The sequence below is a fragment of the Rhinatrema bivittatum genome, chromosome 2 (assembly GCF_901001135.1).
Source record: "Rhinatrema bivittatum chromosome 2, aRhiBiv1.1, whole genome shotgun sequence".
In the NCBI taxonomy this organism is placed as follows: Eukaryota; Metazoa; Chordata; class Amphibia; order Gymnophiona; family Rhinatrematidae; genus Rhinatrema; species Rhinatrema bivittatum.
In genome coordinates this window covers 555,689,630-555,711,777 of record NC_042616.1, presented here as the reverse complement: position 1 = coordinate 555,711,777, position 22,148 = coordinate 555,689,630, and the positions used below count along the sequence as shown (strand labels likewise).

Below are 22,148 nucleotides of genomic sequence, written 5' to 3'. Positions count from 1 at the left end.
GACCACTACTGGAGCTACCTCGCACAAGATACACTAAGAAGCAAGTACTTTCCAGGTTACCCCACTCTGCGGACCACTACTGGATTCACGCTGTCTTGTACCAGCTACCCATATCTGCCTCCGGCCTACCCCGCCCTGCGGACCACTACCAGAGAATCCATCCCATTTTTTCTTTTTCCAGGACTGAGTTACATACCCACTCCTCGGGTTTCTCTTTGCTGTATAATAAATATTCTCTGCTCCTGTGTCCATCATTGCTGAGATGCCTGTCATGGAGAGTCCCCACAGGGCGCCTCCCTGTGGGTGGAGTCAGCTCTCTCCATGACCTAAGAGCCGACAAACCAAGTTAAAACATAACAGGTAGACACCAGTGTTTGTGACTTGGAAGGCATTTTTAAAGCCCCACAACAGTTCTGAGTGAAACAAGAGCTAACATACTGACAATTTTTTAATCTCCATCTGTATAGATAAAAGAAATGACATTGATAGCACTCAGTGAAAGTTGGAGGGCTCAGAACTTGCCAAGCAGGGCAGACATAAAAAAGCGTATCTAGAATGGCTTGAGTTGCTAAGGCAGAGGCACAGTTACTAGTGTCTATAGTAGAAAAATCTGTTCTAGATTTACCAGGCTGGCATGGGGCCCTGTACCCACTCCTGTGGAAGTTATTTGGTCCCTTTATTCTGTCATGAGGCAGTGAGATGGAGTGAGGGAGCAGCCCCACAGAAACAGTGCAGGAATATAGGGCTGGACTAGGGCTGGTCCTCTGCCTAACCACCTCCCTCCCTTACAAGTTGAGCCCTTGGGTTCTGGGGGGCCAGTAGGACTTTCTCTGGTAGAACATCATGAGGTCAAGCACAGGCTAGAAACTGAGGTCAGGAATAGGCTGGAGGCTGAATTCTGGTACAGGCTGGAAGCTGACGTCAGGCACAGGCAAGGACAGGTCTAGGTAGGGACTGGCCTTGACAGGATTAGAAAGAGACCAGACAAGGATGAGACTGAACGAGGATTAGACAAGGACATGACTAAACAGGCAACAGGAAACAAGAATACCCAACAGGGCACAAGGATAGCAAGGTAATCCTAGTTGGTCTGGAGGCCTCAAAATAAAACAGGGAAACCCAGGAGAACATAGAGAATGACAGGAAGACCTGAGAGGCCATAGAGCAAATCCAGAAGACCTGGAAGGGCCTAGATCAAGGCAAGAGTCCAAAAGACACCAAGAGAGGCCAAGAGAGGCCACAAGGCATGGCAGGAGGCTTGGGCAGGCTACAAGGCAAGACAGAATAGCAAGGTAAGAGAGGACAAGTCAGAGAGCCTAGGTGACTTAATGAAGTGGTACTAAGGCATTGGCCAGGCAGGGTTAAGTAAGGCTGAGGCTTGGGAATAGCGAGCAAGGCTCGCTGAGGATCCCTGGTAGAAGGAAGGTTGCACAGCAGGCAAAACCTTGGCACAGGAAGACTGCATAGCAGATGTAACTGTGATACTCTTCCACCTCTGTTATCTTTTCTATTATATACTGGTCATCTTTTTATATATCAGTTTCACTGATTTATCTTAATTTTCTTATTCTTTTCTTCCCATGTTTTTCCATTCCCTATTCATCAATTCTCATTTCAAATTAAATATTTTGCTTCACTTAACTTGAAAATATCATGATCGAACATCCATATTTAACATGTAATCCACAAACACAAATCTATAGAAAATATCAATAAGAAACATGATATTTGCTTCGTAAAGTACCATCCTGTACTTTGTGTTTTACAGAAACTAATTTTATTATAAAGGCTGGCCTAATGGCTTCATGGTAGCACTGTGCACTGCCATGAGGAAGACGTTGGTTTGGTTCTCAAGTCCCACCCTGCGCTCCTCAGCTCAGCCGAGGCTGAGAATGCTGAAAATGTGGTATTCCGTTTCACAGCACCTGGGAAGGTGAAGGGAACCTCAGCCATGGCCTGTATTCTTGTAAGATCATAGGCTTTGGCCTCTGCTGAAGACTATTGCTGTGACTCATGGGCTAGTTGGAAGAGGGGGAGACTGAAACCTGAGAAAAGGCTCCATGTGCATACAAATAAAGGTACATAAAATGGCAACCCCCAAGGAGGCTGGATCCAGTTGATCCAAAAGCCCAAATGAGAAGGAAGAATGTGCTAGGCAAAAGAAGTTACTTTATTACAAAAATGCCACTTGAAATGTATTTTCTGAATAAATGCCACGACAATTATTTTCTAAATTACTTCTCTTGTCCACTATAACTCTGGGGTCAACATTACGTTTTATCTAAACTGACCGTGAAATTTATAACATCAGTTGAAATTGTGGGAGTAGTTTTCCAAGGAACCTTTGAGTGTAAAACAGTATTTTATGTGCAAGAATGGTATTGTACAAAATTACCTGCCCAATATACAGGTAAACTTGTGTGCGCATGTCAGGTTCACACATTAATGAAACTGGAGTGAGCAGAAGCACTCCTCAAATAGCAGGTGTAAATTATGCAGGGTATATTTTAATGGGATAATTTTCAAAGCAGAGTTATGCATGTTAGTCCACTTTGAAAATTGGTACAAATTATGCGGGTGCTTGTGGCATACGTTTTGCGGGATATTTGATAATTACTGGTCCTATATATTCATTCAACAGGGAAGGTACAATATTTGTGAAGGTCTGAAACATTGCATTTGTATTTAATGTGAATCCAAAATTAACATATTGCAAGCCGGAGAGGATGGCACTGATGTGAGTACATTTATTAATCAAACATGCTGGGTTCATTAGGGATCATGGACTATATAGCTCAACAGATCATCTCCATCATTAGAAATGTAGTCTTGTGAACTACATTTTCCCTAATAATTAGGACAGGCATGAGAAAATGCATGATTGATAGGGATATTCAACTGCCTCTAGTCAAAAAGAAGAAGTTCGGGACTGGGAACAGATATAGAAATAGGGCTGGGAGCCGAGGCACCACGTGATGCAGGCTGTGGAGCTCACCTCACTAACAGCTGGAGAGACGGAGAAGCCACATTTGGTGGAGGCTATTCTCAGGTCACCTATGCCTGCAGAGTGCCTCGGTACAGACACAGAGGAGGTAACAACAGTCTGGATGCAGTGACCTCAGCATTTCCAAAGCTGGAGACAGCCAGCCCCAATTCACCAGGCCTTAAGACAGAACTTCAAGATGACGGGATGCTGGGAAAGAAAGGACCCAGAGGAATAGCGGTGCAGAGGGAAGGAGGAATGGAAGGAGAAAAGCTGGGAGAAAAGAGTAGGTGAGAAGAGATGCTTCAGAGAAGGTGCTGCAGGTTTTAAATTATATTAACTCTTGTAATACATTTCTCCAATGAGTAGTCACTGTCTTATCCCATAGTCTGTTAGCTATGCTCATCAGGCTATAGTTATTTAATAACAATGGACAACAGGGAAGGGTATTTCCTGGAAATTAATGGCCCATCAAAGAACTAAAGCAGGAGTTGTGGGCAAAATAAATATTCTTCAGTCCAGCAAGACATTAATGACCAGCAACGTCCTTATTGAATCACAGGTCATTAATTCTATTTTAAAACAAATTGCTGTTTTCAGATGACTTTACCATAAGCCTAAAATGGGAGAAACATTTTTTGAAGCAGGATTCTGTGGAGGGAATAATCAAACTACCTGCTCTTTGGCAGATCCCTCAGATAATTTTTTACCCCATGAGGTTTGCAGCAATAATCAAAGCAAAAGTTACCCTGGTAATTTTGTTTTCATTGTTGCATCTTCAGAAAAAATCTTCAGAAACTTAGACCCCTACTACTCGGCTCTGATTTCCGAACTGTACTCCAGGCCATTATTTTCTCCAAATTAGACTACTGTAACGCTCTGTTACTTGGCCTCCCCTACTCGATTATTAAACCCCTACAACTCCTGCGGAATGCCTCTGCCCGCATCCTCAATAACTCCAAAAAGAGGGACCACATCTCACCCATTCTGATAGAGTTGCATTGGCTACCAATCACTTCAAGAATACAATACAAAGTTCTCTCCCTCATTCACAAATCAATTGTAAATGAAAACACGCACTGGCTCAATCCCCCCTTCCTTCCTCACGTCTCCACAAGACCAGTTCGGACTATCCTTCAAGGAACGTTGCACCTACCTTCCCTGAAATTCACCAAACTTACCTCAAGTACAAAAAGAGCGATAACTCTGGCTGGCCCTACCCTCTGGAACTCTATGCCACACGAACTCCGCACTGAAACCTTTACGCCCAAGTTAAAAAAAAAATTAAAAACCTGTCTATTTCAGCAGGCCTTCACCTAAATTCCTCAATGCCTCAGCTATTTCAAAAGACTTACCTCTGTTCACCCTCTTCTTCCCAAGTGCCCCTTCCCAATTTGGTTCAGTTGTTCACCCATTAGTTTCTCCTCCCCTCTCCTTTTCTTTTAACTTACTCTTAAATCACTTGTCATAGTAATTCTCTCCCTTTGAACCTCTCACTAATTATTCACAATGTAAATATGCTTTTCTCACTTATATAAGCTGTATATATTATTATCTTCCTTGTTTAAATGCTGAACCAAAGTTAGCATATTGATGTTTATTTTGTGTTTATCCTTGTTTATTTTGTTTATCAATATTTATATTGTTTATCACTGTTCTGTGTTCAATGTAAAGGATACGCCCCTTTCCGTGGCTTTCCATTTTGTTCCATGTAAACTGGTACGATGTGTAAACAGCTATCGGTATATAAAAATGTTAAAATAAAATAAATAAATACCCACATGGATCTGTGCCTGCTTTGACTGCAGGTACTATTTTTAGGCAAAAAAAAAAAAAGTGTGTAGTTCTAAGTATCCAAAACTAGGCATGTAGTTGCCTCCCCCAACCTAACCCTGCCCTGGGCATGCCTACATAATCCTGTGAGTGACAGCATGCAGAAGGCGGTCTCGTTTTAGCCATGAAAGCAGCTTTCATTTATTGCCCTCTGCATTTTTACAGAGAAATCCTGGGTTGGAAAGGTCACTTCAGAGAAGTAATGTTCTGTTTTCTGAAACCTAGCCACCATGCAGGATTCCCTCATGCCAGCATTCTGATAGTACGGCTTCCTAAGGTTATTCTCCCTAAACATTTTTGCAATTGGTACAAAATGAGTTAGAGGCTTAGGAAACAAACTTGTGGTATGAAAAATGTGTGCTTTTAACAATCTGCTGCTTATGCTGCCAAAATGCCTGTCATGAAACTAGCATTTACTTTTTGGATTCCTTCATTTCCATATTGTGTCATTTAGGCAAGAATAAAAAATAATGATGCTGCTTAGCTTCTTTTAATATGGCTATTTATCAAACATAGTTGAAAGAGAAATCTGTGCCTAGCAAATAATCAGAGTGTTAGGTTTCCTGGGAACACTGCAATGTGCTCTATTTCTTTCTGAAAATTTGAATGCATTCTTGGAAAATGAATGATACCAAAGAACAAAACCAAAATAAATGTTGTTTTGAAGTTGCACTTTGCCTGCCTGTGCTCCAAGACAAATCACTTCTAAAGCTAAGTGTATTGTATGGGATCTAATTTCCCAGTTTCAATGCAGTGCAGTTAAATTATTTACTTAAAGTTTTTAACTGTGCTGCAGTAGAATTAATGCAAAAAAAATACTGTCAAATAGATGCACTTTATGAGTGGGTAGTTTTTAGTAGCTGGTAAAGATGAACCTGTGACATTACCAGTCATAACCTTCCCACTGGTTCCCTGATCCCAAACTCAAACCTTAGAGTGGCAAATAAAGTCCTCAGCTTTATGCAAATCATAAACAAACATTATAAGTTTAAGCAGTATAAACATAACAGGAAACATTGCAGTAAACCACTCTAGTCTTCCATGTTGGACAAGCATCAGTCGTCGTAACTCTCCATATTATGGCTACTGGCCTGAACTTGAGGAGCAACTAGCCTAAACTGAGGCTCTGCTGCCATGCCTGGCCACCTGGAATTGGCCATAATGAGATACTACATACTGTGCGGATCACCTTTCTCCATTGCTAGAAGTTGTGGTAGCATTAGGCTGAATGGGTCACAAAACCCTAGAAGCAGTGCTACAGCCTCAACACCCAACACTCAGGATTCCATCACTCATCGAATCCTGACTCATAGAGAGGCAGCTCTGCGAAATACAGCAGCTACTCGTAGGCCTGTCTTCGGAGAAAGGTGAAATGGAGCTGTCACTGAAGCAGCCAGAAGCTCTCTAAACTCTTCTAATATGTCCTCTTTCAGTAGTGGAGGCTCCAGGCATCAGGGATGTGCAGAGCAAAATTTTATGTTCATATTTCTTATGTCCGAAAGGGGGTCCCACTTGCGGCCAATATGGACATAAAAAAAATCCAATGAGTTGGGTATATGTACATATGTGCAAAAAAAAAATTTAAACCCCCTCACCCTCCTTAATCCCCCCCCCAGACTTACCACAACTCCCTGGTGATCGAGCGAGGAGTGAGGACGTCATTTCTGCAATCCTTGGCGAGAAGCATGTGACGTCGGCGGCACGTCGAGTGACGCGGCGTCACGTGATTCCCGGCGAGTTCGATATGTGGGAAATCCGATCGTTTATGTCGAATCAATTTTTTAAGTTAAAAAAAAATATGAGTTGCGTTTTACTAATGCGGTCAATCCGAATGCACACCCCTACCAGGCATGTCCTCTCCTCTATAAACAGAATGGTAACTACTCCTTTGTCTACATACCCCTAAAATCTATCTGTAGGCCTTCTCCAATCTCATCTTTGGTCAATACTGAATACAATTATTTTCTCAGTATTTTTTTAATTTCTTGTTACCCTCCACATATTTCCTCTTTTCATTTCTGAGGCTTTGTATCCCACATCTGCATTTCCTCCTTTTTCTATATTGGCCATCCCATTAAAACAAAACAAAATCTGTCGCTTTTGAAACAGGATTAGGATACCATATTTTATATTTTCTGCCTGTCTCTGCAGCAGTGACCCAATCCCACCCTGTGCCCATCTCCCATTTAATAGCTCTGCCTTCCCTCTGCCTCGACTCAGCCGGCCTGAGGACACAGGTGTCTGCTCTAGGTCTGCACAAAGACGGAGACAGTTTCAGTTAGTACACATTTGCAGGGCTGCTGTAGAAATATTTTGGAGGGGCGAGGTTGCAGTGATAGAGCGTCTGAGATCTCGGGAATGGAGAAGAGTAGAGGGAAGGAGTGGAATAGGGAGGGAGAGAGATGGGGGTGAAAGGCAGAGGAAAAGAAAGCAGATTTGGCTGCTGTTACTTAGGAGTGTGAATGAAGAGGAATAAGGACCAATACAAATGATTCCGTGAGTGACTGAGAGTGAGCAATGCAGTGCTGGCTCTAGGCTTAACTTGTGCCCTGTGCAAAAACGGAAACAGTTACCTTCCCCTCCCCCCCTGCGCAGAGCATCTCTGGCACAGCACTCACTCCTTTGGCAGTAATGGTGGCTCCAGCACAGTATATCCATCTCTCCCCAGCCACCACTCTTTAGATAGCTCCATTATGCCCTCTGTCCTGCACTCTCTACCTGCCTGCCCACAGTATTCTTCTTCTTCTTCTTCTTCTCTCTCTCTCGTCCCAGTATCTTCTTCTCTCTCTCTTTCCTGTCCAGCAGCAAACTCCTCTCTTTCTCTCCACCCCCCTCCTCTCAGTAGGTTGATCCTTCACCTACCATCACAGAGAGAAGGCGCCCTCCTCCTGCACAGCATTTCTGAGTTTCCTGCTTGCAGACCTGATATGAAAGGATGTGGGAGGGAGGGAGGGGGCAGCGGCAGCCCCTTGAGCTTGGCACCCTGTGCAGCTGCATAGAAGGCTGATCAAAAACTTGGCCCCGGAGTTATGGAGGAGAAGAGCAGTAAATGATGTAGAGGAAGATACGGAGGAAGAGGATGTAGGTTTGTGATACAGAGGGTTGTAGAGATAGAAGGGGAGTGAATGACTGAGGCAAGTTCAGAAGTAGTCCTAGTGAATGAATGACTGAGGGGGTTGCGTTGGTGTGTTTCTGTGTTTGAGAAAGTGAGAGGGCACTCACTAGGAAGAAAGGGGGAAAGTCACTTGTTCAAGTGACTAATCAGAGTTGTGTAAATGAAAGAGGATGCATGAGAAATGCACAGGAAATTACAGAGGAAGGTAGGTTGTGACTGAGACAGGACTGTGTTCCTGGGGAGATGAGGAGTGAGGATTGAGGTGGGCTTACAGATCTTCATGCCAGCAGGTCAGCAGTAAGGAACACTCTCTTCTGCAGCCAACTTTCTTTAGCAAAACCTTCAAAGAGATCGGGGATTTGCAGTATCCAATTTTGGGTGAATCTACTTGTGGTGTAGGCCATTACATTTTCCATGATAATCCACATTGACATAAATATGGGCTAAAGTTAAATGATGTAAATGTTAATATACATTAACATGCGCTTAATGTATATGAGCATACTTTAGTAAATAGACCTCAGATGGTTATAGGGGCCACTTGGGGGAGGGAAGATGGCTAAGGCCCATTGAGGAAACAGGGTGTGGCGTGCACACGTAAGGATTTTCTAAAAGAAGTGGGAGAAAATGAATACCACACTCCTTCCATTACTGAAGAGTCTGCAGCAATACAATGAGAGTGTGCAATCAAAATGTAAAATATGGAAGAATTCAGCTAGCTCGAGATGACTCGTATGAGCGGTTCATGTCACAGAAGCCGAGATGCCTGTAGATTGTTCCAACCAGGGGAAGGGAAGGTTTAGACTGCATTCTAATTTGATTTGAGTATATAATTGGGGGAGGGGAGGTTCATTTCCTAACAGCTTGCATAAAATGGACTGCAGATATTCGTTCAATTTACACCAATTTTCTGAAGGAAAAATATACGCGCATGCCTTTCCCTTTCAAAAATAATCCCACTGACACTGCCCACGTGCTATGACACCGGCTAAGTTGTGACAGGAAATTTTATGTGCATAAAGTATTTTTGAAAATGCAAAAGTATATTATGCAGCAATTCAAACCGCACCTCCCAGGAGTGCCTCCCTTCAGTTCCTGTAAACGTATACATGGCCATGGCATGCGGGCCCAAGTTTACCCACAAATCAGACAGGTGGGCAGTTTTGTAAAAGGCTATTTCTGCACATAAAACACTGTTTTAACCTGCAGAGGTTCTTCTGAAAATTACCCTCAAGATATCTTCTGCAGTTAGATGGAGCGAAGGATGTACAGAGAGATGAATGAATAGACGGATATTTCATGATTTGCTGGCCTGTTAAACTGTTGCTACATATGAATTGTGCTATTTCTAAATTATACCAAATAAATACTGAAGTTACTAGCCGAGCTATGAACTTAACCATTTATGTATTTATGTTGCAGTGCACATTTTGTGAATGCAGAACAAGTCAAAATAAGTATGCAGTGTCATGCAGTGTTTATAGCTAGCTGTGCTCAGGGCAAAGAAGAAGCAGCTCAGGGTTACAAGGCAGTAAAACTGCATCTTTCATTCTGTTCTTTGCATAAGCACCCTATTAGTCAAATTAGGCAAAGTGACTTCAGCCTGTTGAAGCAAGCAACCATGTTCCTAAAATTAAGACTTAATTACCATAATAGATGGTATAGCATATATCTGTGCATTCACTAATTACTAATAATAGTAACGAAGTGAAAACCAAAAAAGACAAGTAAAAACAGAGAGAAAAAGAAAGATTAAAATGCTTTCGCTCCATGTTTTCTTAAGAAATTGTTGCTGCCTAAGGTTTATCACAATTACTGGGATCTTTGTAAGGAAGAAACACCAACCACAGGGATGTGAATACAAGTCAGTCATTTGGGGCTCATTTATCAAGTATTAGCACTGATGCTAATTTATTTTATATCAATTAACCCTAGTGCTGAGATCAGCCTAGTAGTTAACACAAGTCACAAATTAATTTTAAAATTAAGATCGGCAATTGGTGCAAGAGTAGGCAAATTGAGTATACAAGAGTGGCATGGGTGCAGAAGGCTGCCTTTCTAGATGTATCAGAACGGATTTGCTGCAGGAGAAACTGTTTTAGTGGTAACAGGACCAGGGGCAAGCAGGAAAGCACAATATTTGAAATGTCCCTTTAGCTGGGTATTTAGTTTTATTACCATTTAGCTGACTATATAATAACTTTCAAGAACTATAAAGCTAAAATAAATCATACAAAATCAGGAGTTTTTATAATTATTGATAACCAATAAACTTTCATCATTGTATTGCATCCTGTCTTTTTATTTTATGCACTGCAGTGCTATCTGAAGAAAGTGAATGACAGAACTAAGGATTTCTGTTTATTAAAAGAAATGCAAGCAGCATCAGACTGCTTGTATCTGTTTGTGGTATCTATATAAATAAAAATGTAAATGTTCATTTGTTCAAAATCTTAAATCTCCGAAAGTTCTTCACCGATTGCTTTGAAATTTTGACACAACATTGCATTTGAATACGCGCGTATTTTTATATACCTATATTATATAGATGTCACACATGTGACAGGTAAAAACATGCTTTTTTGGAAAAACAGCGCCATCTGTTGGACATACAAGCAACACACGCTATCTACAATATAAATGGGCTCTGACCCACGGCCCGCAAATGAGCAGTAGAGAGCAGCTCTAACACGCATGTGCAGACCATTGAGCTCTGCGTTATGTGCTGGGTGTCACAGAGGGGAGGAGGAAAGGGCAGATGAGTCACCGCTCTGAAAAATGGCTCAGCCTGTTCCTCCCCCACTAGGGAAGGGGGGAGGGAGTAGGGACTGTCGGACAGTTACACATAGGAGGAGGAAAGGATAGAAGAGTCGCTGAGCCAGTCCATCCACCGCCGGGCAAGGGGGGGAGGGAGTTGGGATGGCCGGAGCAGAGCAAATGTAGTAGAAAGCGGTTGTGAAGAGATCACAAGCAGCTGCAGCAGCCAAAGCGCAAAGAGCTGAACAGAGAACAGCTTGCCCTCCTCCCCCGCCCCCTGAGTCCCGCAGATAAGGAGAAGCCAAGTAAATATCCCGCAAATGTGGGGGGGGGGAGGGGGAAGAAAGTGCTGTCAGCCTGCCCGTGGATCTCGGCCGCCACGGGAAGAGCTTACATGGGCATCGCTCCACCCCCACTCCCAGCAAAGCATCGTGACGAAAGTGAAAGCTAGAGCCCTGCTCCCTCCTCCCTCTCAAGCCCCCGATCGGATTTCTTAAAGGCACAGGTCTGCCAGAAAGAGCAAAGTAAGCTAGGCAATGTGTTCCAAATCTGTTGCAGTGCCTTCCGCCTGCCCTTTGTGAGGGGGGGGCGGGACGGAGTGTTTTCCTCTCTCTCCCAGACACAACTGGTGTGGGAACTTTGCAAGCTCTTGCGAGTGCAGAGCAAAGACTTAGGTGGGGAGGGGACAAAAATCCCACCTGTTTTAACTGTGTGAGAGAGAACTTTGCTAATGTGCGCTGAAGGCGAGTGTGAGTGCCAGAGAGAGAGGGAGACTACGTGAGGAATTGTGTATGTGTGTGAGAGGGATTGGGCATGCATGTGTGAGGGACAGAGGGAGGGTGTATGTGCAAGAGAGAGAGAGAGAGAGAGAAAGAGAGGAAGCCTATGTAGGGGGCTGTAAGAGAGAGAGAGTCTCTACCCCCCCCCCCCAGCTCTCCACTTATAGGTTAGAGTGGAAGGGGTTCAGTGTAGAGGGGAATGAGAGAGCAAAGGAGTTGGGACCTGTAAGGATAGAGTGAAAGGGGTCTGAGCCTGTCCCTCCGCCACTGGGGAAGGGGGGAGGGAGTTGGGATGGCAGGACCATTACGCCTCACGAGATCCCCCTCGGTCACCGCTGCAGCTCCTACCACCGCCGCCGCCTCTGGCCCTTCATGGTGCTGGGGGGGAGGGGGGGAGTGGAGCAGAGCAAAGATGTATGAGGAGAGGGGACAAAAATCTCGCCCGTTTTAACGAGCTTAACGGCTTGGACTAAATATTTTGCGATTCCATTTCAATGTTTCCAATTGCATTGTTAAATTGAATTTTCATAGATTTCGATTTATTTTCATTTTGATTTAATTATTCCGTGTGACGTTGCGTTGGGATTGAGCTATGTGTTTACCATACCGTTCATTTAGTGAGTATAGTTTATGGGGTTTTTTTTTCATTCTTTTTCATTTCTAGAATTATGCGGTTTACATCTAGACACAGATTGCTTCTCACATGGACAATTATATGTTGCATGTTCTAGAGTTGGCAAACCAGACAATCTCTATATCTGCACAGACAATGGAACAACAAAAAATATTGTATACCCACAAGCATTGTGAAATTAACCATATTCAAAATGTGCACTTTCTCTTTTCTTTCTTTTCCATTTAACCAAACTAAACCACAGCAATGCGTGGCCGGGTACAGCTAGTGATGAAATAACTGCTTTTCAGGTCCAGGGAAAGCTCAGGTTATAGTCAAAAGTGAGATGAAAACACATTTTTTCAAATGATTATTTATGAGACAACAAACCACAGAATATTAATGATAAAAGTGTTATATCTAGTGCCAGAGTATTTACCTCTAGCTGAATTGCTGGAAAGCTCTAATTAAAATGTGAGTGATCCTGTGATCTTGTTCGGTAACAGTCTAGAAAGAGAGCTGGGTGCTGATGAAGCAGCAAGAGAATTATAGTACATAGGAGAAAGAAAAGGCATTGGTGCTATTAATTGCAAAAATGTTTTAGATGCAAAATAGAAAATGTGACTGTGCAGGACTGGTAGAAGCATTAGACGGGGCAAGAGGTGGATCAGGGAGCTGGAAGTGGGCGGGGCACTAGAGTAGCCTGTAAGGGCGGCAGTTTTGAAAGGATGGTTGAGATGAGAAGTAGCTCTGGTGAGGCACGAAGCTGGAGGGTGTTTTCCATTTTACGGTATACATTTTTTGATGAGATGGGGTTGCTTCTTGTGTGTGATTTGAGTGAGAGAGAAAGAGAGAGGTCAAGTGACAATATCACCGTCTAGGGTAGCTAGACACTCTTCCACCTGCACTGCTGGCACTCAATGCTTAAATAAAAGGATCTTCTCTCCTTGGATTGTTTTCCCCATAGACACAGAATGGAAAAAAAGTTTTAGAAAATCAGGCCTAGTCTTGGGTAGTTTGAATATAAATCTAGAGACAACATTTCAATATACAGTTAATTGTAGTGTGCTCTAGACTTTAGTTTAATGAAAAAAGAGAATACGAGCCCCAGCAAAATCCTTTATTTTGGTGTTTTTTTAATGTTTGAATGTCATTGTACAGCCCATTTCTAGTAAAACAAACCTGGAGCACTCAGCCTGCAGCAGTGACTTTGGCACATAAATTAAAAGACTCTGGGCCTCATTTATCAAATATTAGCACTTGCTCTATGCCATGGTAATTTTGCATCAGTACTGAAATTGTCCAATGCCTCATTAATTTAGCACTGAATGATTAATTGATTCAGTGCTAAATTACTCAAGCCTGCACAGGGCAAGGAAGTTGTTTTTTTTTTTTGCAACTTTAGCGACACCTTCATAAATGAGACCCTTTGCCTTTAGTCATAGAGGCGAAGCCCATATTTCCCCTTTGCATCTGGTTTCTTCAGGAACAAGTTTTATATGCTTCTGATGATAGGTTTTGTAGATATAGACTTGGATGGACTTTAGGCTTATTCCAGGGCAATGTCTAGAGACTGAGTTTAGAAGTCCATGCAATTGCCTATAATTAGACCATTATTCACTACAAAGTAAAAAAGAAAGGTTAAGCAGAAAAGGAAAGTAGGTAGAAAAGAAAGTTGTATAGGAGTTTTGAAGAAGCTTCCAAGTAAATTAAGGGTATTTCTTATTTCTTCAAAAAGAGGACATTTATAGAAAAAGAATAACAATGAGGAAATACTTCAGGGCTGGAAATATGTATCTTACTATCTTTAATGTTGAAGAAGGTAGAAAAAGACATGGGAAAGGCTGTAATGATTGGATAGCTTCAACTAAAGTTATAGAAACAAGTGCTTCATCAAAAGTTATTGAACGAGTGCTTCCACATGATGGCAGTAAAAGACTATATGGTCTATCTGTGTCTGTCCCTCTGTACCAACTTCTCAGCTCTACAATCCATAAAACTATAACAGAGCTCCCCTGTGCTTGTCCCATACTTTCTTGAATTCAGGTACTATCCTTGTCTCTATCACCCCTACTGGGAGGCTGTTCCATGCATCCACCACACTTTCTGTAAAGAAGCAAATACTTCCTTAGACTAATCCTCTGTCTTCCCCCTGTCACCATAATGCCATGACTCAATCACTCAGAGCCCCCATTCCATTCAAAGAGGCCCATCTCCTATGCATTGATACCTCGGAGGTAAATATCTCTATGATATCTCCCCTATCCTACCTTTTCTCTAGGACAGAGATTCCCAAACCTTTCCTAGGGGACCCCCAGCCAATCAGGTTTTCAGGCTATCTACAATGAATATGAACGAGATAAAATTTGCAAGCTATGGAGGCAGTGCATGGACATTTATTTCATGCATACTGATTGTGGATAGCCTGAAATCCTGTCTAGCTGGGGGTTTTACCTGGGTAGGTTTCAAAATTATTGCTCTAATATATATATATATATATATATATATATATATATATATATATATATATACTTAGATCTTTAAGGCTGTCCCCATATGCTTTATAATGAAGACCACTGACTATTTTAGTAGCCATCCTTGTGACTGATTCCATCTGCTTTATATTCATTTGAAGATGCAGTCTTCACTATTGTACACAATATTCCAAATGAGGTCTCACCAGGGACTTAAACAGGGACAATATCTCCTCCTTTTTTTTCTGCTGACCATTCCTTACCCTACGCACACAAACAGCTTTCTGGATTTTTTTTTTGTCACCTTATCACCTGTTTGGCCACCTTGAGATCATCAAATATGATGACACCTAGATCCCACTCTTGCTTTGTGCATAAAAGTTCACTCCCTATAGTGTACTGCTTCCTTGGGTTTCTGCATCTTAAATGCATGACCCTGCATTTTTTTTAGCATTAAATCTTAGCTGCCAGACTCTACAGCATTCTTTAAACTTCCCTAGATTCTTCCTTATGGTTTTTACACCTTTTTGGATATCTATATCTACCCTGGTGCAGAATTTGGTACCATCAACAAAAAGACAAACCTTTCGCCATAGACCTTCCACAATATCCAACACAACCAGAATGCTTCTTAGAATTTATTTGTTTCTCAAAACACTATGAGTGGTTATCTGGTTTAATTCTGATTGAATCCAAGAGGAACATGTATATTGTATAATGCGGAGGAAGTAAACAGGAGGATCTGATGATTGATACAATTTGTTCAAATTGAGCCACAGTTAACCTGGCCTGCTTGTAGAAAAGAGACTTCTGACAATGTTCTGTAACTGGAGAGAAGAGAACTTGCAAACCTATGATCTAAATGTACACAAAGTGAACAAAGGAAGAAAATAGGCTACACACATGTTTTCCAGTCAAAAATTCTAGAATAGTTTAATACATTAAAAATTACAATTTCAAAATATTTTTAGGGACATACAATTTATTTTGCATGCATGGTGTTGTATTGTGTTGGCCAATAGTTAAATACAAGAAAATACATTTTTAAGACTATCATACCAAAATAAGTATGAAGAATGAAATATATATAATAATTATGCAGTTACTGCATATTTGAACATAATAGTTCAACACTTTAAAAAATGTTTCCTTATTAATGCATTAGTATGGGTGACACATTCATACCATCTTTTATACTTATGAAGCTGAATGACCGTGAAGATGCTGTAAATGCTTATATCAGCAGAACAGCACAGGTTCAGGTCTTTGCTAAAAACAAATTACAGATCATTATAATCACAGGATAATTTTTATTCCTTTCCACTATTGTTTTCCTTGTTCAGTGTGATTGAATTTCAGAAAAAGTTTACAATAATGCATTTTAAACTAAAAAAAAGGTCTAAACCAAGACTATTTCACTTCAACAATTTAATCTGTTAACATAGCAAGCTACAGTACTTATTTTAATGCTTTATTGAATAAGATTTATATTTTTAAATGATAATGCTAGTTAATAAATAAAAACTAAAAATAACCTCAAAGCAAATGCCACTAATGGTGTTAATATGTAAGTCAGTTTGGCAACTGACAAAATCGTATTTATTTTTTAAAGTTTATTAGCACTTATAAATACGGTTTTCAATGATTATTATCTTAGTTACCATTTGAAATGCATACCACTTATTTCTCAGTTATGTAGATTTTTACAGTGAAACTATAACATATCTATCTGAACTCAATTTAACTAAATGCAGATGACTGAAAGAATTATGGGAAAAGATAGTATTTATTGACCTTACTACATACAAATTGCATCAAGCTTTATAAAAGGCTCCCAAGAGTACATGTATAACATAATGAGATAGTAAATATTATCAGATGAGGATCATTTGGCTCATCCAAAATGCCTGGTTTCCCTTGTCTACTTTACTTTAGCTATGGATAACTCCAGGCTGTCAGCCATACAAGCTTCACTGCCTATATTTCTTTAACTCTAATTCTACCATTGTGTTGAGATTATCTTCCAGTTGCCAGTCATATTAAATATATAAGAACAAAAGAAATGCTATTTTGGATCAGATCAATAGTTCAATGACCCCATCATCCTGTCTCCAACTGTGAGCAATCAAAGTGAATTGCAACATCCTAACGGGGAGATACAAGCATACATTTCCTGTTGTTCTCTACCAGCTCCCAGTAGTAAGAGGTTATGTTCCATAAGCATACCAGGTAAAAAGTTGTTAATGGAACTTTCTTCAGAAATGTATCCAAACCTAAAACCCCAGTTATTCTACTGGCCTTGACCACTTCCTTTGGAAAGAAATTCCACAACTTAGTATGCTTTCTTACATTTTATATAAATCTGCTACCAGTTAATTTTGTGGAGAATTCCTTAGTCCTAATACTATTTGAAAGGGCAAATAACCATTCTGTACTTGTTCCATATCACTCAAGATTGTATAAACTTCTATTAGATCTATTCCTACTTGTATATTCTCTAAGCTGAAAAGCTCTGATCTGTTAAACCTTTCTTTATAAAAGAGCCAATTCATATTCTTTATCATTTTTATTGCCCTTCTCGATGCCTTTTCTAATTCTGCTATATCTATTTTTGAGATGGAATTTAAAAAACTGAACATAGTACTCACAGGGGTGGTTGCACTATAGATCTATTCCGAGGTATTATACTCTCAGTTTGATTCACTATTCCCAAAATTCTTTTTGATTTTTTGATCACTGCTACATACTGAACAGAGGATTTCAATGCATTGACTCCAAGGTTCTTTTCCTGTTCAACTCCTGCTGTCGAGCTCAGCATATGAGCATATAGTTTGGATTATTTTTCCCTAAATTCTTCATTTTATACTTGTTCAGATTAAAATCAACCTGCTCTTTAGATGCACAGTTCCTTAATCTTACAATGCCCTTCTACAATTCCTCACAGTCTTCTCATGTTTTAACTGCGTTTAATGATTTTGTGTAATCTGTAAATCTGATCACCTCACTCATTGCTTCCTTTTTCAGATCAGTACTGATTACTGAATGTTAAATAACACTGGTCTCAGTACAGATCTCTGGGGCACTTCACTGTGTACCTCTCCGTTGGGAAATCTGATCATTTAGTCATTCTCTTTGGGGCTGATGTACTAACTGCAATTAAATTAGCTGATTAAAGTGCATTATTAATCCACAAATTTCAATGTTACATGCACAAAGTACTAAAGGGTAATTAATCCAGGGATCTGTGGAGATATTATTATTGATAGAACCTGCAATATACCCACTGCTTTACCACAACCATTAATGAATTAGTGTTAGACTCTTGGAGCTAAAACAAGGCTCAGTATATGCCATGATAATCCCCAGATCCCTGCTCCCAGAGAAACTCCCCTTCCCCAAAGATGCCCTGCTCCCAGTAATACTCCTCTCTCTTCCCTGTTGATTAAAAGGCACGCTCCTGAAACCCTCTTCCAGAAAGACAGAGATTATTTACAAACCTGCTACTGTGGTGCCTCCTAGCATTTACTGCTTTCTGAGGCTTGCCCTCTGATCTAATGGTAGACTGCTGGAGGGCTGCTATAGGGGACGTTATATTGCTCCCTTCTATATATATAATTGCCTCATGTCTACCTAGTATAGGGGAGGCTATCAATTGTAACATCATCTTTCTCATTTGTGTTTGGGACAATATCCTTATCCTGCAGTCTTACATCTCGATAAAACTGTATACAGGAAAGAGAAAACATACATTTAAACAAGAATTGTAATTTTGAGAAAAAATGGCTAAGTATTGATGGGCGACTCTTATTAGTTCTTTGAATATCTTAGGTGGTTTAATGTTGCTGTGTGTGCTCTCCTGCCTGAGATCCCATTTCTTGATCCCTTTCTCTCCAGCACCAATCACTAAGATCTTTTTTCCTCTAAGAGCCACATAAATTAACTGGACACAGAAATGTCAGAAAATGACTTTTTTATAAAGTAAAAAAAGTCATTTTTTAAATTGGAAATAAATGCACATTTAGGGAAATTTGACACATAATTGCTGCAGAATTTTGAACAATCTGCTGCAGAATTTGCTAGCTCTTGCTGTAGAATCTTGAAAAATCTGCCACAGGAAACTGGGGACTCTGATTATGATTAACCAAAAGATAGTGATCTTGTATTGTAAACTATGTACTTTACAGCATATCAGACTCACGTCAGATTTAACTTTGTTTCTAGCTGAACATAATTCATGAGACCCATCAAAATGAGTTGGGAAAGCTTTCTGAAGATCTAGAGGATGAAATTGAGGTCCGAACCAATATGGACAGAAACATGGGCGAGCTAAGTACACAGGTACGTTTATTCCTTTGTGACACTTCCATCAGAATAAATAGATGGTATAAATCATCATAACTTGACATGTGCAAACAATTTGAAGGTAGTATCAAACCTGCTAAATTTCAACTTGATTCATATTTGACAACATTTTCTCATAATTTCAAAGTTCACTGAGGAAGTTCATTGAACGTGATGCATAGAATTTCCCACATATCAACAAATTGTGGCAGAATATTGATACTCTGGTTTTGAAGTCCAAAATTTAAATACATTTGGTTTTCATCCATTCCAGTTCACCTATGATATAGAATATGTGATTTCACCCATAAGAGAATATAAATAGGTATGACATAATTTGTCCAATTTCCGTATATGCTGGGAGGGAAAAGAGGAGATTTTGTAGTCAGTGACTAAACTCAGGCTTTGGGCTTAGACTACATTAGTAATTCTCTGTCATGCACTGTCTTCAGTGGTTTGATCATTGGTCATCGGTTACATGATCCTACAAACCTGCATTCTTTTCTGGATCTTACACACCTTGCAAGTGGATTTTGTCAGGCAGAAATGATTTTCCTTAGATTTTGATAAAATGCTATTCCTGTGGATGTATGGCCTGGTGTAGTGAGGGTCAATGTGGTCAGGTGTCATTCTTGTACAGGCCTAAGCTCAAGCCAGGTCCAGCACTGAGACCTAGGCCTGGGCCAGGCCCAGTGCTGTGGCTGCCAGAGGACCTATTTTTTGTTTTAGGGTTTTATTTTTCTTGTTCAATGTGGGTTTTTTTTCTAGGTATGGCAAATGAACGAAACTGAGAAAAAAATTAAACAAACCAGATATAAACAACCCCTCTATAAAGAAAGAACAAACCGAACCAAAGGTTTGGGGGCTGCACACCTCTAGCTTTTATTATCAAGATCCATGATCATGATTTCATAAATCTCTGACATGAGAAAAGTCACTGGATTATGGAAAGTGAAAATCATGAATTTTCAGCCATCTTTAGTCAATGTTTTGGATAATATGGAAGCAATTGCAACATTTACATTTGCTCAACGATCGCTAAACTGTTGCTACTCATACTAAAGTCATATAAATTTGGTATTCCAGCTACTGCTATGTGTAAAATACTGCAAGGATAGTCAACAGATAAATGAGTCTCAGAACGAGTACCAAAGTAGTTGTGTAAGATGGCTGGGTATATTCTCTTCTTCATAGAAATGGTCCTTTTTTCAATTGACAAATGGCTTCCATATTTTTTCATGTTTAATTTTATTTATCCAAAATTACTAATGGAACAATTACAACAAAGCATTAATATCAGACACTATTTTTAAATGTTACTTGTGCATAGAAAACAAGATATCACCAAGCCAGTCAGCATATCCTTATAACTCTAGTCACCTGGTTTTCTCTATCATTTACCTTGCTTGTTTAACAATCATATTTTTAGATTTTATATGCAAAAAAAGAAGTCATAAAGGCTTCAAATGGTTTCTAACATTCAATCATTGCCCGACATTGGCCAGTGTTTCATGATTGAGAAAATTGGGTAACCAAACTTGTTCCATTAGCAATTTTGGATTTATTTTTTTGTACCCACATACTTTAGCACTTCTCAGGTTGTTTGAATATTATTCTCTTAATAATAAAAATAAAAATAATAATGTAACTCGCTCTCCAGTTTAGGGGCCAGGAGTGCAGGACCACACTGGGCTAGGGCCAGTCCTCAGCTTTCACTCTAACATAGTTCATGGCCCTGGGACAGGGTTCTTTTCCAATGGGTGAAGGAATAAATTCTTCAAGGCCCAAGATGGAAGAGGTGACTCTTGTTACCTTGGAGATGGGGTAAAAGTTCTCTCTCAACTTTAAAGGATGTGAGTGTCAGCAAAATACACTGGAGGCTTGGACCGGTACTTTTCAATATATATATAAATGATCTGGAAAGGAATACAACAAGTGAGGTTATCAAATTTGCGGATGATACAAAATTATTCAGAGTAGTTAAATCACAAGCAGACTGTGATACATTACAGGAGGGACTTGCAAGACTTGAAGATTGGGCATCCAAATAGCAGATGAAATGTAATGTGGACAGGTGCAAGGTGTTGCATATAGGGAAAAATAACCATTGCTGTTACATGATGTTAGGTTCCATATTAGGAGCTACCACCCAGGAAAAAGATCTAGGATTCATAGTGGATAATACTTTAAAATCGTCGGCTCAGTGTGCTGCAGCAGTCAAAAAAGCAAATAGAATGTTAGGTATTATTAGGAAGGGAATGGTTAATAAAACGGAAAATGTCATAATGCCTCTATATCGCTCCATGGTGAGACCACACCTTGAATACTGTGAACAATTCTGGTCGCCGCATCTCAAAAAAGATATAGTTGCGATGGAGAAGGTACAAAGAAGGGCAACCAAAATGATAAAGGGGATGGAACAGCTTCCCTATGAGGAAAGGCTGAAGAAGTTAGGGCTGTTCAGCTTGGAGAAGAGACAGCTGAGGGGGGATATGATAGAGGTCTTTAAGATCATGAGAGGTCTTGAACGAGTAGATGTGACTCGGTTATTTTCACTTTTGAATAATAGAAGGACTAGGGGGCATTCCATGAAGTTAGCAAGTAGCACATTTAAGACTAATCGGAGAAAATTCTTTTTCACGCAACGCACAATAAAGCTCTGGAATTTGTTGCCAGAGGATTTGGTTAGTGCAGTTAGTGTAGCTGGGTTCAAAAAAGGTTTTGATAAGTTCTTGGAGGAGAGGTCCATTAATGGCTATTAATCAATTTTACTTAGGGAATAGCCACTGCTATTAATTGCATCAGTAGCATGGGATCTTCTTAGTGTTTGGGTAATTGCCAGGTTCTTGTGGCCTGGTTTTGGCTTCTGTTGGAAACAGAATGCTGGGCTTGATGGACCCTTGGTCTGACCCAGCATGGCAATTTCTTATGTTCTTATGTTCTTAGAGTACTGTGGAAGTTCTTGAATATCGAAGTGGCATTGTTACATCAATTCTTGGCAAAAGGATGTTAATTACAGGTCCCAATTCTATCTGTTCAAGTGACGTCCCTTGATTTGTCCCTCCGTAATTAGGATGGAAAACCCCTTCCAAAAACACTGATGGCAAAAGGGATTATTGACCTTGTACAGTCTCCCCAAGTCTTTCTCTCTCTCCTAAGGTGAAGAAACCAGTTGGGTCCTCTCAAAGTAGAATTTTAGTTCTTACTCATGGTTCTCCTCTTCAGCTGTCTCAATGGAATTTTTCTTAGGAGC

At 40.4% G+C, this 22,148-nt stretch overlaps 1 protein-coding gene across 2 annotated transcripts in view; it reads left to right on the top strand.

The window, feature by feature from the left end:
* Window positions 1-22,148, top strand: part of CCDC102B (coiled-coil domain containing 102B) — an 810,362-nt gene that overhangs the window by 173,030 nt on the left and 615,184 nt on the right. Inside the window, exon 3 of one of the 2 annotated variants that reach the window (XM_029590910.1) lies at window positions 18,776-18,892. The exons of the other annotated variant lie outside the window; for it this stretch is intronic. Within the exon in view, the coding sequence (XP_029446770.1) occupies window positions 18,776-18,892 (117 nt within the window). The remainder of the gene's footprint in view (window positions 1-18,775; window positions 18,893-22,148) is intronic. 2 annotated transcript variants of the gene reach the window in all.